Source organism: Lepidochelys kempii, chromosome 10 (genome assembly GCF_965140285.1).
Source record: "Lepidochelys kempii isolate rLepKem1 chromosome 10, rLepKem1.hap1, whole genome shotgun sequence".
Classification (NCBI taxonomy): Eukaryota; Metazoa; Chordata; order Testudines; family Cheloniidae; genus Lepidochelys; species Lepidochelys kempii.
Window position 1 is genome coordinate 48,214,930 of NC_136389.1, and position 17,168 is coordinate 48,232,097.

The window sequence follows — 17,168 nt, forward strand, 5'->3', positions numbered from 1 at the left end:
AATAATTCTTCCACTCTCCTCAGCACTGTTAAGGCTTCAACTGGAGTAGTGTGTCCAGTTCTGGGCGCCACACTTCTGGAAAGACGTGGACAAACTGGAGAAAGTCCAAAGGAGAGCAACAAAAATGATTAAAGGTTTAGAAAACATGACCTATGAGGGGAGCGGGGGGGGGGGGGGGAGAAAAAGATGGGTTTGTTTAGTAAGAGAGGAGGGTGATAAATTATTCTCCTCAACCACTGAGGACAGATCAAGAAGTAGTGGCCTTAAATTGCAGCAAGGGAGATTTAGGTTAGACATTAGAATTGTAAGGATAGTTAAGCACTGGAACAAATTACCTAGTGAAGTTGTGGAATCTCCACCCTCAGAGGTTTTTGAGAACAGACTGGACAATCATCTGCCAGGCATGATCTAGATAATACTTAGTTCTGCCTCAGCACAGGGGACTGAACTAGACGACCTATCAAGGTCCCTTCCAGTCCTACATTTCTGTGATCGCCTACAAAGCTTCAGCAATAAAAGAAGCTTCTAGCCTTATTACTAATGCTAATTAATCATTTCATTTATTGCATTTTTGTCATTACATGACAGAGGGACTAATGTCCCCAGCTCTAAAATAATAAAGTGAGCTTTACTGTACCTTTCCAGATATAGATAGTTCTTGCTCTAGCTCAGAACACACAAGATACATGAGAGGAAGAGTCATTTTAAAAAGTTATTTTTATTGATTTAGGTCTAATATTTTACTTTTTCTAGCTAACATCAGGCTCTTTCTTAATGACCCAAAGTTTGCCAAGTTTCAATGAAGCGAAACAAAGATTGTAAGTTGTTTGCAGCAGTCTTTCATATTGTGTTTGTACAGCAGCCAGAAAAACGAGGCTCTGGTCTTGATTTAATTTATCATCATCTTCGCTTTGCCTCCTTCTCTGCCTTGTGTGCTAATTCGGTCTAGAGCAGCATGGAATACTAACCTTACAGCCCCAAACTGATGTAAGAATAACTAAGGTACATAAAACTTACATACAGTCTCTGCCATAACTTATGGTGGAATTGTTTTGTTCACTATCAACTCCCAAAGAAGGGTTTGTACCCTCTTGGTTTACAGTTTTGCACTTCATGGTGTATTGTTCTGGACATTAATTTGCTTTGGGGCAAAAACTGATCTGCTCCATGTGACTCTACTAACTTTTGGAAGTTAGCAATTATTCCTTTTTCGAGTTGGTATGTTCTGTATCATAAAGACAAAAATACTATATTTATGGGGGGGGGGGGAATAGTTCACAATCACAAAGCAAGAGGCTGCTAGGGCACCATTGTTTGATCTTCTGAAGAAGGGTAAAAGGATCAGCACCACTTCTGCACTCCTCTTAGCTGCCTTTTCATTCTTTGCAGTCTCTAGGAAGCCACAAAACTGCCTCTTTCAGGCACTTCACCAGAAAGGGAAAATGGCGGTCATCAAATCAGGTGACAATGTGCAAGAAAAAATGGCTGTTCTTTTGCTTCAATGAAGGACAGCCAAAGAGAAGAATCTAAAATCTAATGCACTTTGAATTTATAAAGTACTTATAAAGGATCTCAAAGTACGATTGGTGTTCCTTTTATCTCATAGGCCTGCTAGTAGCATGTGGCAATTTGCCACCTACATTCATAATAAGAAGTGTTCAGGGAGGGCTGGAGGAGACAGGAACCTCAGAGGTGACACATTTGGATCTCAGAGGTGAACTGGTATTAGCTCACTGCTGTAAGGGCAACTCTCTACCAGTTATTTTGTGAAAAGAATTAAGCAAACAGCAGGGCACACAGATAAACTAGTCAACATTAACATTCCATCTCTGGTGTGTACACTTTGTGCTGCCGGTAGCTCAGGAAATCAGATGCCCAGTCAAACTATTGAAGCTGTGGAGTGCTGGGCCACAGAACCAGCTGTAAGTTTTCTTTCTTTACATGGCCACACAAGTCAGCATTTCCTTCCTAGCTCCCGAACAAAAACAGACTAGATCCCCTAACGTCACCCACCTCCAAGCACTGACCATATAAAGAAATGGATTTGCCCATCCTCCACTTACCCCAAGAACGGAGAAACTAGCTGCACAAGCTCAGCCCGGGAAATCACCTCCTGATTAAAAATAACCAGGCAACGAAGAAAATTTTCATACGCCTCCGTACTACGCAGAGCTTTGCGGACCTTACATACATATGGGAGGAAGAAAACAGTCAATACAGAGTTGAGAATGAGTGCAACCTAGACTTAATACTGTGCTCTCAGGTGTTATCCTGAAGAGATGAGGTTACTCTCACAGCCAGAATCAGACACACTCTTTTAGACTTGGGAGTTTTATGCCATTACATTTAAATGCATTTCCCCTGCCCATGCACTACTACTGTGAACAGGTAAGGTATAAGAACCTCTGTAGAATAGAACAGAGCATAAATTAAACTGGGTCTCTGGTTCTCGCTTGCGCAGACCATGAGGCAAGAATGATGACTGATCCAAGCATGCCGTTCTCCTAGTGGACATCCTCCTCCACGCCAAAGAGGTAAGCAATCAAGATCTTTGTGTCCACCCATAAGGAGAAGAGCAAAATATGGGAACACTGAGAAGAGTCTCAGTCAAAACTGGTTCACAGAACACTGTCAGCAGAGACTACAGCTGTCTGCTGTTCTGCTTCTAGAAGCAGACGCGTCACACGGGTAACCCTCTACCCACTAGGGCAAACTGCAAGTCCAGACAAGAGGACAATTCACTGTAGCCTAACAATCAGTAATCCACGCTACAGCAGTCACAACTTTCCAGCTTGCCATTATCACCACAAAGTGGTGTTTGTAATCCTCCTCTTCTCAGTAAGACACAGCTGAATCAGATTCTTTAAAATACCATTACCTTCCCCCATGAGAACAATTTGCATCTTCACATCAAATAGAGCAGTAGCATCATCAGGTTATTCATCGTTGTGATTCAGACTCTCCTGCTAGGATTTCTACATTTACTTAGGTTAACACTTCAGTGTTTTCCATGCAACGTATGGGCTTTCGGTTACCATTACCTCTCCTGCAAACCTGTGCCATACCCCAGGGATCAGGATGGTGTCACTAGCACGTGGATATGTTGTTAAAATGAGCATTTGCCTGGGGTCACATGCTCTGCTACATGCAACGGAGGAGAGAGAAAATTGTGGACACCTCAGGGAAGAGTACAAGGGACTACTTGGAGGCATCTCATACTGCCTACCTGCCTCAGTCTAGTCTGTGTGGTCAGGAGATGCGGCAAGAAATAGGTAAAAACTGCACAACATGGTTTGTTCCCACTCAGGAAAATGTAGCTTACAATGCAACTGACTCATTTAAGCAAAGTTGCCCCCACTTCATGCAGCTGGACAGGGGAGGGGAATGGAAAGAGTGACACTGCCAACACAACAAGGTAGGCCATGTCACCAGTAGCATAGGGGGCTCAGAGTGACGGGAGATGAATGTGAACTATGAACAAGATGCCTTTTCCTGCAGAGTTTTGTCTTCCATGACAACTGGCAGCCACAACCCCTGACAGTTATGCTCTGCTGCCATCTTTACCTACCCAGAGGGGACAAAGCCGTGGATCAAAGGCAGCTGAAGAGCCAAAGATGGACTTTAGGGGCAGGGATATGCACAGAATTTTTTTTAATTAATATATATCAGATATATAGACCAGCTGATAGCACATGTAGTTAAAAGATGACAGAAGTCTCATTCTGGAGAGAACGCCACAGACTTCGCTGTGTTTAGTTACATTGGAAAACCAATGTGCTATGAGCATGAATCAAATGTGCAAAACTGTCTATTCAGAATTTCATCACTCACCTTCTCGAAGAACAGAGATTCTGTCCCCACCCCATGTTTGCTGGCTTCTGCCAATGACTGGTCCTTTAAACCAAGCAGCTTTGGTTTCTTCTGCAAAAAGCAAAAGTAAAACCACAAAAGGAGGATTAAAATATGCAATAACAATATTTTGCACAGCTATCATGTGAGGGCATGTGTTTCAACTTCCCCGACACCCCATGTACAGTACACCCTTGCTATAATGCCCTTCATCATTACAAACCTTTGGCTATCATGAACCTGGTCCCTGGAGCCCGATTACAGTACAATACTGTACTGTGTTTAAAACAAAACAAAAACACGTTGCACATACTTGCACAATTTTTATCCAGCCTCATATGTTGAGCCCAAGGGCAGAAACTAAGGAGTGGGCCCCTACCCCCCGTCCCCTCTCCTGGGGCTGAAATCCAGAACCCCAGCCCCACTGCTCAGGGCTGAAAGCCGGAGCCCCAGACCCCCATTTGTTTTGATTGTCTTTTTGCTATAACAAACCCGTGGCTATAACGAACAAAAGGCTTGGATCCCAACAGGTTCATTATAGCAAGAATGTACTATTCTTTCAAATAGAGCAGTCAACATCAAGTTTTTAGGAGGAGAATTATATTTGAGTTTCTACTGGTCCCCCAAAATTAAAATATTCACTTCGCTCCCCTCTTTGTTTCCCCTGGATTTTACATAATTGCTTTCCCCATACTCCTGTTTCATGGGGGGGAGGAGGAGCCTTTATTTTTCACTAGCAGCAAAACTTTAAATAATGTTTAATGCAAAGATGGAAAAAACGCATCAAGTCACTTGCAACAGTCATTGCACAGAATACACCTCAATATATTAGTTCTGTACTTAACAATGAAGACAAACTCCTTTAGATTTCTGCCAGAATCTCTCCCACCTACTCCAATCTTGCACCTCCCCATAGTTTCTGCATTTCTTTGCTCTCTTCTCTTATTTGTTCCCAGGGTCTTCAAGGAACCCTCCCTCCCACAGCTACACATCTCATTCTCAGAGGACTGCTGGAAGCTGACCATTATTGTTATTTGCTCCATCATTCTGGAGGCAAGTGGGATTAAATTACTAGAGAGATGGGTGCTGTTCCTTTCCTTTACAAAGCAAAATGTAGAGCTCTGGGATCACTGGATAAGACTACCAGCACAGAGAGAAAAGAGGCAAACTTGACCCGTACAACCTCAATAACCAAACACTAGACCACTTTGCCATTTCTGTTTCATTGCAAAGCTTTATCCACCCAGAAATTCTGGTAGCTTGTAAAAGCAAGGCTTGGTTAACAGAACACAGACTCATCAGAACTCTCAAATTACCTTTATCATGGGAAGAACACACAAGAGCCCAACGTACCTGCATTGAATTTTGATTTAATGCAACCCCTGGGATACACCATAACTATTCCCCTTTTTTACTTCCCCCAAATGCCTTGAGAACAGCATTGCAAGCTTTTCAGACAACCTGTCACTTGGTCAGGTTTACTGAGGCTTCTCCCTATCTACTCCCTCCAAATGCTGCTTTATTAAATAAAACAATATAATCAATAAACATATCCCTGTGTATTCTCTAGCAACATAGAAGAAGAAAGCAAGCACTGTTCCTCTTTCTCCACTGGTAACTACTGCCACACTACTCACACAGGCTGCATCTAAGTCTCTAGCCCTCTTTGTATGGATACTACTAAGTCCTGCACTTAAAGGCAGACCTGAAAAGGGTCTAATTCGAAGCCTGGGTAGGTCTCCTTCGCCCTCAATCTATTCATAACCTGGAATTTGAGCCTCAATATAAACAAGTACATAAAATGCATTCTACTCTGTGCCCTCAATTTTTGCCCATTACCATTATTTCTGGGAGAAAAGCTGTGAACTATGCATGTTCTTACCTTCACTGGTGGGGTTGCTCCAGTTCCTGAGTGCCGTCTGATTTGACAGCCATTTTGGTTGGGTCTTTGTTGCTTGTTGTTGAGCTGGGGTTTCTTGATTGTACCACCATGGTCATTTCTCACTGACTCCACTTTCTCTGCAGTTGTCTTGCTTAACAGCTTATTTAAAAAAACCCACAAGACTATTAGTAATGCAAGCTTCTGGCGCTGGGGCAAAGGTGCATGTGAAACCCCGTCACCTTAGCTCTAGCTGACCAGTGCATTTTACAGCAGTGATTATAGTCCTAGAACAGGTCTTTGAGGCACAGGAGTCACATTTAAAGATTTGTCAACAGAGACCGTACTCCCTGCCCTCTTTTCCCCATGTGCAATGAAGGACTGTTTGAAAACACACTTAGAAAAGAGGAAAGCAGTGTACTTTTCTGAACTCAGTTTTCTTGCATAGCCAGCTTTCTACCAACTAAATTAGTGGGGTTGAACTCACCACAGAGCTGTTAGCATCTGGCAGGAACTGCCCAAACTCAGAGAGTAAATCCTCCTGGTTCTTGAAGAGGCGCGCTACCTGTGCGTACACCTCCTGCTCTGTCAAAGCTGGTGTGTAGTTACCACCTGCCTCCTTGGCATTCCGCTGCTCTTTCTGTCACAGGAACGGGGGATGTGAGAGAGCAAAGGAAACAAGAACCATTACAGCTGCTTTCCCTAGTTTCTGCTTTTCTTTCCCTAGGGAGCAATACTTAATGCAACTCAAAACATTCATTCCCGAGTTGAGAGTTTATGTTTGTTGCTCCTGTATCGCTAACTGGAAAATCAGCAACCGAAAGAAAAACTGAATATGGTGGCTGGCAGCTCCTCTGAAAACAAAGAGTCATTCCAAATGCTCAGGGGGCAAACATCAACTGAAAAGGTACCGATGCTGGATAGCTTGTTCTCTCTCCTTCACATTACCGTATGTAGATGCATTATATCCATCACCCCTTTATGCCCCAGGTTCATACAACATTTGGTTTAAAAATCCTGCCCACTATTTCAGATAATTGCAATCAGACGAATGCTGATTTTGCACTGTTAACTCACACGCAGTTAAACTGGTTTGAAATGCACAAGTTGCCCCCCACTCTCCCTCTAGCTAATTATTTGCTACTTGAGCATGTCAGTATGTCAATCTTCCGCATACCCCCTTCAAATACACAATACAGGCGTAAATTAATTTTCTATGGTAAGGCATGACACACATTTATACATACTTAAAAGCACCTGCATGGGTAGTGCACGTATACAGTGTTCCACTAACCTGATACGTGTGGAGGATCTCCAGGAAGGCCTTATAGATGTCTGGCTGTCCCTGGAACCGATTCTTGATTTTGTTGACGTAGTTGATGGCATGATTGAACTCAACTGGCTGATTGTTCTGCAGGGACGGTGTGGTTCCAAGAGAGATTGTCACAGGTGTATGAGGCTGCACAGGTGGAGAGCGTGGTGATGCATATGGAGGAATTGGGGGAGTCTGCTGGCTGGCTGGCGTATGTGCCTGCAATTGTGATGGCTGAGAAGAAAAGGGACACTTAGTTTTGTCTTAGAGATTTGTGTTGTGGTAGTTTATTTCATTCAGATCAAATCCTAGGAAGAGAACATGTAGTATTAAAACGCAACAAAATCAGTCGCACACAATAACCTGCGGGGGGGTGGGGGGAGGTGGAGAGGCGCAGGAGCTGTTCCCACAACTGATGCCAACAGCAGAGCACCATGCACAGGGTACCTCTGTGAGATGGAAGCTCTCAGTCTACCCAAGATACTTTGATTTGACCAATGGAGAGGCTGAGTAGGCTGGACATACCCTGATGATACTAATGCCCAGTGAAATAGCCCCACCCGTATATTTCAGCACTAGGGGTTGTGGCATGTTCATTTCTTGGTGTTCTTAACTCCACAGCTGGGAGTGTTACAGCAAATTTTTGTTTGCACTGATGGAGATGGAGGAGGAAAGGTACACTGAAACTAAGTCAATGTTGTCTATCCACACAACTCATCCACACAAGAAAATTTCCTAATGGTTGATCCTGGATGGAATTTTATTTTTATTTTCAAAAACTGATTCTGAATATTAATGGATGTACCAAATAAATACATATAAGAAAACAGAGGAAAACTAATGTAGGATGTGACAATCATCTAAAGAGCTGATACAAAGCACACTTGGTAAAACAGAGGAAGACCTCACCTTTCAAGTAGTGAGGAAACATTTTGACATTACAGAGCAACTCGATTTTGGCTGAGTCATTTTTGTCTTCATATTTCAAATTAACAGGAACCAAACCGCATAGACTTAACTTGCTCCAGGGTGGCTAGTGATTGTCTCCATTATGAAGGTATCCTGTACTCCTGTACTGTATTCAGGCAACTGAATCTGAAGATACTTTCCTTTTCCAATATTCAGTTAGTCACATAACTGACACTAACAAACATGAACATCAATTTCGGATTTTAAAATTTGGTTGCTACTGTGACGAAGTGGGAATGTTCTTAATGTTTTAGGGAAACTGAGGCACCCACACAGTATTCAAAGAAAACATTACGACCATTCCCACTTCGTCACAGCTACCCTTTAGTGGGAGGCTCAACAAAATCACAGAAGGGTCTAGAGCCAACTTGGAGCTGGTAATTTTCAATGCAACTGAAAATACTTCACCTTCCACTGCCTTCCAACATGCATTAAAGCTGTATTTTGGAGAGTGTTACTGGCAGTTCTGGTAACAATCCTTGTAGTTAAGGTTGGCTTAAACTTAACTACATTAAACCATTATAAGACCTTGTTTTCAGTTGCTTATAACTTTGTCAAACTAACTCTTCAAGCTCAAGTTTCTTATGCCTGGCATCTGCTTCAGGCTAAAGTTTCAGCATAAACAGTTCAGCTAGTTCTGAGAAGGAGATCAAGGAAAAGCATGTTTTGCCCGTGCTAAAACAAATGCTTACAACCATTTCATTGAGATGCTCTAGGGCTTCCATGCTTTGGAGCAGGGACTTGAAATCTGAGATTTCCTAATTTTTGAGTGTTTGACTTTGCAACCAACCTTAATGTTCTCTTCATGTATTTTTTGCATGTTATTTTTATATAAAGGCAGAAGACAACTACCACTAGTGCATCACTCTGAGGTTCTATTAATGGTCAGAGAATCCTGCTGCATGCTACCAGTGTTGGAGAAAGAGAAGGTTATGGTCATCTAGTCTGGCTTCCTGCATAACACAGGACATAGGATTTCACCAGTGATTCCTGCATTAAGTCCATAATTTCTGGTTGAGCTAGAATGCATGTTTTACAAAGACACCCAAACTTGATTAAAAAGACTTCAAAAGAAGAATCCACCATGTCCCTAGGCAAATTGTTCCAGTGATTAATTACCCCAAATGTTAAAATTCTACATGACAGATACAAGGTGAGTGAGGTAATATCGTTTATTGGACCACTTTCTGTTGGCGGAAGGGACAAGCTTTCAAGCTTCTCAGAACTCTCTCTCATATGACCTGAGGAGGACTTCTGTGAAACTGAAAAGCTTGTCCCTTCCACCAGCAGAAGTTGGTGCAATAAAATATATTACTTTACCCACCTTGTTTCTCTCATATCTGGTGACCAACACAGCTACAACACTGCAAACAACAATGGAAAATTCTACATGAGAGTTTCATACAGCTGCCAACCCTTCCATCAGGATTTCTGTTTCTCAGCAGAAAACAAAAATAATGTAGGGGAATATCAAGAAGTCCTCTCTGTTCAATATTTATCTATTGCTTTATCGGGGCCCCATATCAAATGCAACTGAGCTAACTAAAAAAGGCATTCATCTGGGCGTACCAGACCATCCTCGGATATTGGTCTCTACCACATTTTGCTAGAGACTCTGGGTATCTTTCTTTCCCCAAATAAAATATATAACATTGGCTTGCATCTCCTTTGGTAGTCTCCAATTGAAAGGTTTGAAATTTATTGATTTTGGATAGCAAATTCATTTTTTAATCAAAGCAATATTTCCAAACTAATCAGTAAGGTTTTTTTGTTGGTTATTTTTTTTAAATAAAAGCTTTTAAGAAAGGAAAGTAAGCTGGAGCCAAAGAGACTATTTAGGCAGGAGCACAAACTAGGGTTTTGAGATGCTACAGTAACAAAAATAGAGTCACTGTTTCATACCTGAATTTGCCTGCTTCAAATCTAAAACTAAAAAAAGGAGTTTCTGAAGTTTTGGGCCAAATCCATCACTTTAGATTCCATCTAAAATTTACTTTACATCCTAAGACTTTTCCAAAGTCAGTAATTTTCTAGACAGTTCTGTAGAACCATTTATATTCACATATGGTCCTTTTCACTGTGCTGGCAGTTCAGTGACTGATTATTTTCACACTCGTATCATATCACCAGGCTATATGACCGCTCTCCAGAGATGGTCTCCATGAGTGATCATCCTATCATTCACATGCACACTCACAGCTGCTGCTGCGGAGCCAAACTGGTACATGTTTACTGTCGTTTTCATGATGTGAAAAAGTTGCGAAAGTGATTTTACAGATATTTCAGTTTTTACATTTCCTTTGATGAAAAGTTAAGCCTTTTGCAATCTTTAGTTTCTTACCATTTCTAAACAGGGACTAGGTATTTCACTCTGCTTGTGGTATCCAAAGTCTCTCACCTTGCTGATTTTGGCAGGTGGTGGCTGTGGCGCGGGCTGTGCTGGGGTTGGGGTCGACTGTGCTGAAGGCTGGGATTGATGTTGAGGCTGCGGCTGTGGCTGCGGCTGGAGGCCATGTGTGGGGATCTGGTGAACCTGCCCTGGTGTTGTCACATTCACCATGTCATTAGTCTGCACCTCAATTTTGTAGCCAGGTGGCAAGAAGGTATTGAAGCCCATGATCAAGTCAGGGTGACCTTTGAAGAGCTGAGACACGCGGCTGATCACTCCTGGAGTGTCAATACTGAAAAGGAACAAGAAGACAGAAAGGTCACACATCTTGCAAAGGGGCGCTCACTGGCAAACTGGGAACCCCACACAACGGAACTACACTTTCCATTCAGATTTTTATCTAGCCATCACTAGCTTGCGACAAAGCCAGGAAACAAGACAAAACTGATTCTTCCTCATGTATTATTTAACTTGTTCTTACGTTACAGCCAATTTTATTTGTCCAAATAACACTAACTCAATGTGATTTGGTCACAAGTCTGATCGCTCTGCACCTACTGGCAAGCAGACAACCAAATGAATCAGCTGTAAGGACTGAACCTGGGAACTCCAACTTTCTAAGCAGAGATTTGGCACAAATGAGGGGATTGGCTTAGGCTCCAGAATGGAAAATACTGACCAACACTGCACTTCCCAGCACTGTCCAACCAGCAGCACGAATGGAGCAAACAGGAGGAAAAGGACTCTAGAGATTACCAAGGGATGGATAATCTCCAAAGTGGAAAGTGCTAACCATCTCCTGCCTGCATCTCCCAAACACGCATGCGCGCACACACACTCTCTCTCTAATCTAATATGAGGAAAGCAGAATATAAGTTGTTACCTTTGAGATTTAAATTCCTTCATAATGTCCAGGAAATCATTGTAGACCTGAGGCTGACTACCAAACTGCAGCTTCACCTGGTCAAGATAGGACAGGGCATCCTCCACCTGAGAGCAAAATAAAGAGCTAAAAATACACCTCAGAGAAAAGTGGGTGCCCACTCTTGAGCATGAACACACATTTGGAAAGGCACCTGCCTACAGTAAGCCACTAAGAGTAAGTAATTAGGTAGCAGCCTGATCATAACATTGGCTAGTTTATAATCAGTGCTATCTGACCATTTGATACAGCCACATCCTATTGCTGGGCTCACACTGGAAAGATCTTGGTATTTTTCTGTGATGATGCAATGTATGTGTCAGCAGAAATAGTCACAGTGAACACACTTCAAAGTAACCATTTCATCACTGGGTGGGGTGATTGCTAGTAAAAACTCAGAGCTGGACATGCACTATTTTTCCTACATTTTTTGTGGAAATTATTACTGAAGTCTAAAAATAAACATGGCGGGGGATCCTAAGAAGGAAATTCCATGTATTAGTGCTGCCAAGTACACACTTGCCCTTTTTTTAAAAAAAACTCATGAGACAGACATTTCAATTTGGCTCATAAGGATTTGGAAAATGCTAACTGTGGATGTTAACTTGGAAGTACCTCAAACAGCAAGGAGGCCATGTGGACACTTAGTTTCTATTTACGAATGGTCCATATACCAATGTCTGATTTTCAGGAGGCGCTGTCTGAGCAACCGCAGCCCTCAGTGAGAATTCTGGGTGCTTCTTATATCTGAAAGTCGGGCTACAAATGAATACACTGCAAGAGCCATCCATCTCCCACTTTGCTCATTACCAGATTGTCTAGAGGTATGAAAGCTCCTACATGCAACAGAAGCCTTCTGGAATAATATCTGAGATCGACACTGGAGTTGTTCCTGTTCTATTGTATGGGAAATACTGAAGTTAATTAAAAAGTTAATTAAAAAAGAGATTTTAATCCATATTCATCTAAAGCCTGATCTTGAACCATCAGAGGTTTTGCCATTGATTTCGAAAGGAGCAGAATCTGATCCCAGAATATGGGAAACTAGGTCCCCTGGAAAGCAAGCACTCTATTGCTCTGTTTACTGTTTTAATGTAGGAAAAATGAAAGACACTTCAATACGTTTTCCAAAAGAGAGGAGTAAGAAATAGACATAAAATCATATACATGTGTTCTTACTACAGCTGATCTGAATTTAACCACTTCAATGTGTTATTTTTGGTTGGGGGTGGGGGTTAAGGGAATTTATTGCAAACAGTCTAAGAACAGAGCCTTGCTCACTCCCAAGCATCTCCTCTACACCCACCCACACAAAGCAACACATTCAGAAAAGCCTCTAGATGCCACGGTAGTTTAACCCTTTCACACATGGGCTCTGCATCAAAGCTCCTTGGCCCCCCCTTCATTCCTCCCTAAACCTGTTGATTAGAATTCCAGATTTCATTATTTTGCTACAACATTTGAAACAGAGACGGGCGGGGGAGTCTTTGGTTTACACAGCCTAAATCCCCTTCTTCATACTGAAATATTAACAGTGTACAGGGCCAGCTTTCAAGTCATGAATTCCAGGCTTCTGTGGCTCATCAGGAAAGCTTTTAACAGACAGCCCAACTGGCTCTTCCGGGAGGCTGGTATTACATATGCAATAGCCAAGGACCCCAGATTACCCCCAAACTTCTGGCACAGGCCTCAGAAACTGCCGCCTGCTCTGCAGCAGCACAACATAGACAGAAGTCGATAGCGTTAAAGATTTTAGTGAATGAATATACAGAACTTCAATACTTACTTTCAATAAAACGTGATTTTTCCATTCATTTAGGCTGCTACACAAACTAAAGCTCACCACAGAGTTTACCAGGTCACAGAAGTCAGGGGTTTTGCTGATGAACACTGGTACAGCACAGACTACATGGGACTCTGTATTCCCTACACATAATGCTAGTGCCAGACTCTTGGGTTTGTTCTGAACACCATGCCAAAGGCCAACTTCCAACTCCCACCAAGTTGTCCATAAATCTAGCCTAATGATCCTTCATTACAAAAAGATTATTACAAAACCAGCAACTATTACCTGAGATCTCTCATCCAGTTACATCAGACACCTGCGCAGATGAAACTACCGCCAACTAAGCAGATGCTGCCCTTCAAAACTCCTATTTTACAGAATGATAAACTGGAACTTGGTGTTACCTTAAGCCTCTGGAACTGCTGTTGCCCCTGCACGGGTGCTGCTGGAGGGGTCGGGTGAGCATGACTCTGCACCACCTGGCTTCCATGAGGCTGCACTGGTGTAGTGTGATGATGTCCGCTATGGACGGTCGCTATAGCGGGACCATGACTGCCTGAGCTCTGGGGCACAGCCGACACCTGGAAAGGAAAGATAAGAAAGCAGCTGGGGTTAGGGCTTTATCTGCTCTTGGAAATTCCCTACTGGAAAAATTGTGTACACTAACAATTCAAGCTTCAATGAGGACATGGACTTACATAGCGCCTTTCACCAAGTCACAGCCCTCACAGTACTGAAATGCAACCACTTCTGTGGTGAAACAATAGCTGCTTATTGTGAAGCTAGTTTAAAAGCAGCCTCGAGTCCTATCCATTCCTTAATGCACAGATGCTGCATAAATTTCATCTGGTGACTATCTGTAAAATGGGTATAAGAACCTTTATCCAATTCTTTGGGCAGCTGTGCACTGTAGCTGTTTATAAATAAATGCTTCAGCATCTCTGGATGAAAAAATACAAACTACAATTCTGAATTGGCAGAATGTCACCAAGTCTGTACTTTCACCATAGCACCAAGACTAACAGCCTTATTCATTAAATGCATTTTGGGCTCTTTAACCATGACCTGCAAAAAGGGGAAAAAATGGCTGGTTTCTTTCATTTTCTCTGATTTACAAAGGCCTTGAAGATTTTTTTCAGAAGTACGAAAGGAGGGAACCCTCTCTGTGTTTATGATAGAAATTCAGGTCCTGTCCAGCCTGGAAGGCTCTCTGATGACTGGAGAACTAGTGATGTGATACCACCACAAGAGCCAGGAGCGAAAGTAGAGAAGGGAAAGAGATTTTCAGGCAGATTTGGACAAATTTATCAGTGCGATTGCATGATCAGGGTTGCTTGTGATGGTAGGAGGCAGGGCTCAACAAACTCAGGGCTCACATCTGGTTTATGTCTTACATTCCTAAAAAGCTCATGCTTCAGGGTTTCACCAAGCCACTGGCAGAGGACAGGAAGGATTCTCCTCCCCCCATGTATTCTGGCAGGGTTTTTTTTATCTCCTTCCTTTGACACATCAGAGATGGCCATGCCTGGAGATGGGACATTTGGGGGGTGGCCAGGTCTCTAAGGTGGCACTAAGCATTCTCTCTCAGTTACTTGGCTGGCTGATTCTTGTTCACATGCTCAGGGTCCAACTGATCACTGAATGTGGGGTCAGGAAGGAATTCTCTCCCAGGTCAGAATGGCATTGACCTTGGGGGGTTTTCACCTTCCTCTGCAGAGTGAGAGTGCGGGTCACTTGCCAGTATTTTCTGGGGCTCTCTCATTTAAGCATTTCCCTGACATCTTTGGGGCCTCAGGCACCAGTGCACCTGGGTCCCTCCTATTCTCTGCCCATGGCTCATAACGGCCTAGTCTCCTGTGGGATGCAATACTTTGGTCTCATTTCAGTTGTTGTGTTTAGTATGCATGCACTGGGTAGGGCTGGCGGCCTGTGAGTTATAGGAGGCCAGACTAGATGTTCTGGTGGTCCCTTCTGGCCTTAAACTCTGATTCTATGAGATTCAAATTCTGGTTTCGTTTCTATCTATTACCACCTATTTAATGGCACAATGATGAAAATTTTGGATAAAGAAAGCCTTTGTTAAAGATTCAACACCATAGCTCTTCAATGTAGGTGTTAGAGCTCTCAATTAAGATCCTTTGGACCTCCCAGAGATCCTCCAGCAAAAACCTGGGAATCCCAAACTTGATGCTTACCTTTAGAAAAATCAGGAAAGACAAGCAGAACAAACTCTTTTGGGCATGCACTTTTCAGGCCTCCTTTATACATCATAAACAAGCAAAAAGTTAAATTGAAAAATTCTTTAATGAATACTTTAGCTTGAATTTTTTAAAAATTTGATTTAAAAAAATCCAGTTTTTTAATAGAGAACCTGCTTCAAAACAAAACAAAAACAAGCAAGGTTTTTTGCTCCTCCATTCACATTTAGAAGACTCTTAAGAAGGCCTGACCGCAACATCAAACTTACCTGGGCCAACTCTCCAGACCTCTATCCCCATCTCTGAGTACATGCCCGCCTGCTGTTGCTGTTAGTAGTGAACATCCTTTTGGAGAGCCTGGGGTAGCATGTGCACAAGTTGCTCCCCAGGCCAGTGCATGAGATGGGAAGTGCAACTGACCAGCAACAAAACCAAGGCAAGGATGATATATAGAATGCTGGGAAAAAAACTAAGCAAACACTGAGAAAAATAGAAGACAAATATTTCTCTCTAGTGTTTCATTTATAGAAATCTTACATGCTGCTATTAGATTAATAAGTACACATTTTTCAGATGATGCGATTTTCAAATTGGCAATGTTCCTTTAATAAGCACAAAAGGTCAGGGTCTCAAAAGGAAGAATGCCACCTAATCAATCACCCACATCACTTCCTGCTGCACTTGGATTTTCCTGGAAGTCTCCCATCCAAGTATTGATCCAATCCAGTCTTTCTGAGTTTATGAGCTGAAAAGATCACAGCAAAGGCTGAGTGGCTGCAGGACAAACTATCCTACTTAAAAGGGAAAAAACCCCACTTACTGGCCTACTTCTGAATAGGAGATAATTCAGAGATCAGGGTACAAGGATCCCCAATTTAGGCCTTAACTCAACAAGGTACTTAAGCACATACCTAATTTTAAGCTTATGATCAGTTGCCACTAAAATCATGGGACTTAAAGCAAGTGCTTAAAAATCAGGCACGTGCTTAAATATACTGTCAAATTGGGGTCTTAATTTAAGAGGCCATTTTTGGCAAAATAATAACTGCTGTCACATGTAGAACCCCACCATAGATTATTAAACCTGCATCTTGCATTGTACAGTCATTGCTGTTCACACTAAGTAACAAGCGGGCATACCTGGTAGCTGGGAGTTACAGAATACTGAATTCCAGTGGCAGACTGCATGGTCTCCGAAACCGCCTCATATACAGGAGGTGCTGGAGCAAGCACACGGTGCTGGTGTTGGAAAGCTTCTGTGCTGCTGGTGATACGTCTCTGTTGTGACGCGTACACCGGTGACTCCTGCTCATCCAATCGTCGCTTCATTCTGAACTCATGCTCAGGGAAGCTCTACAAAACCTGCTAAAACAGTTCAATTAATAAACAGAAGTGATTAATCATTCTCCCTCAATGAATACAATGCTGAGCTCATCAACATGAGGCATAGCATAGGTAAGGCAGGTTTCTGGGCATCCATTTAACTTAATTATTTCTTGGATAATTTTTTTGAGGGGGGACGTGGGTTTGGAATCAGAATTAATTTTTTCAGGTGAAATAGTAAAATTGCATTTTTTTTAAATACTAGCCTGTTTTAGAACTCAAATATTCAGTTTGAAAGTAGAAGTTGATAATTTCTTCAACAAACTAAACCGAAGTACATTTCTAATTTGAACATCGCTAACATATGTAGGTTCTGAACAAAGCCACATTTGCATACTACACAGACTGGAGATGGTTGAGGAGTTTCTGGCAACAGAAGTCCAAGTAGCTCTTTCACTGTGGTGGTGAATCTTCAGTGGACAGCTGAAGGCCTTTTAAGTGCTTACATTGAAAGTGTGAAACTCATAGTATGTCAGCTGTG

At 42.4% G+C, this 17,168-nt stretch overlaps 1 protein-coding gene across 13 annotated transcripts in view; it reads right to left on the reverse strand.

The window, feature by feature from the left end:
* SIN3A (SIN3 transcription regulator family member A) overlaps positions 1-17,168 on the reverse strand; it is a 60,595-nt gene that overhangs the window by 23,250 nt on the left and 20,177 nt on the right. For 7 of the 13 annotated variants that reach the window (XM_073303440.2, XM_073303447.2, XM_073303444.2 and 4 more), the window contains exons 2-10: positions 16,445-16,669; positions 13,511-13,687; positions 11,282-11,388; positions 10,351-10,690; positions 7,023-7,274; positions 6,216-6,368; positions 5,732-5,890; positions 3,832-3,921; positions 2,064-2,182 (exon numbers count right to left, since the gene is read on the reverse strand). In XM_073303440.2, the coding sequence (XP_073159541.1) occupies positions 2,064-2,182; positions 3,832-3,921; positions 5,732-5,890; positions 6,216-6,368; positions 7,023-7,274; positions 10,351-10,690; positions 11,282-11,388; positions 13,511-13,687; positions 16,445-16,633 (1,586 nt within the window). In that variant the 5' untranslated portion in view covers positions 16,634-16,669. The remainder of the gene's footprint in view (positions 1-2,063; positions 2,183-3,831; positions 3,922-5,731; positions 5,891-6,215; positions 6,369-7,022; positions 7,275-10,350; positions 10,691-11,281; positions 11,389-13,510; positions 13,688-16,444; positions 16,670-17,168) is intronic. The other 6 variants (XM_073303443.2, XM_073303438.2, XM_073303445.2 and 3 more) reach the window with 4 other exon arrangements.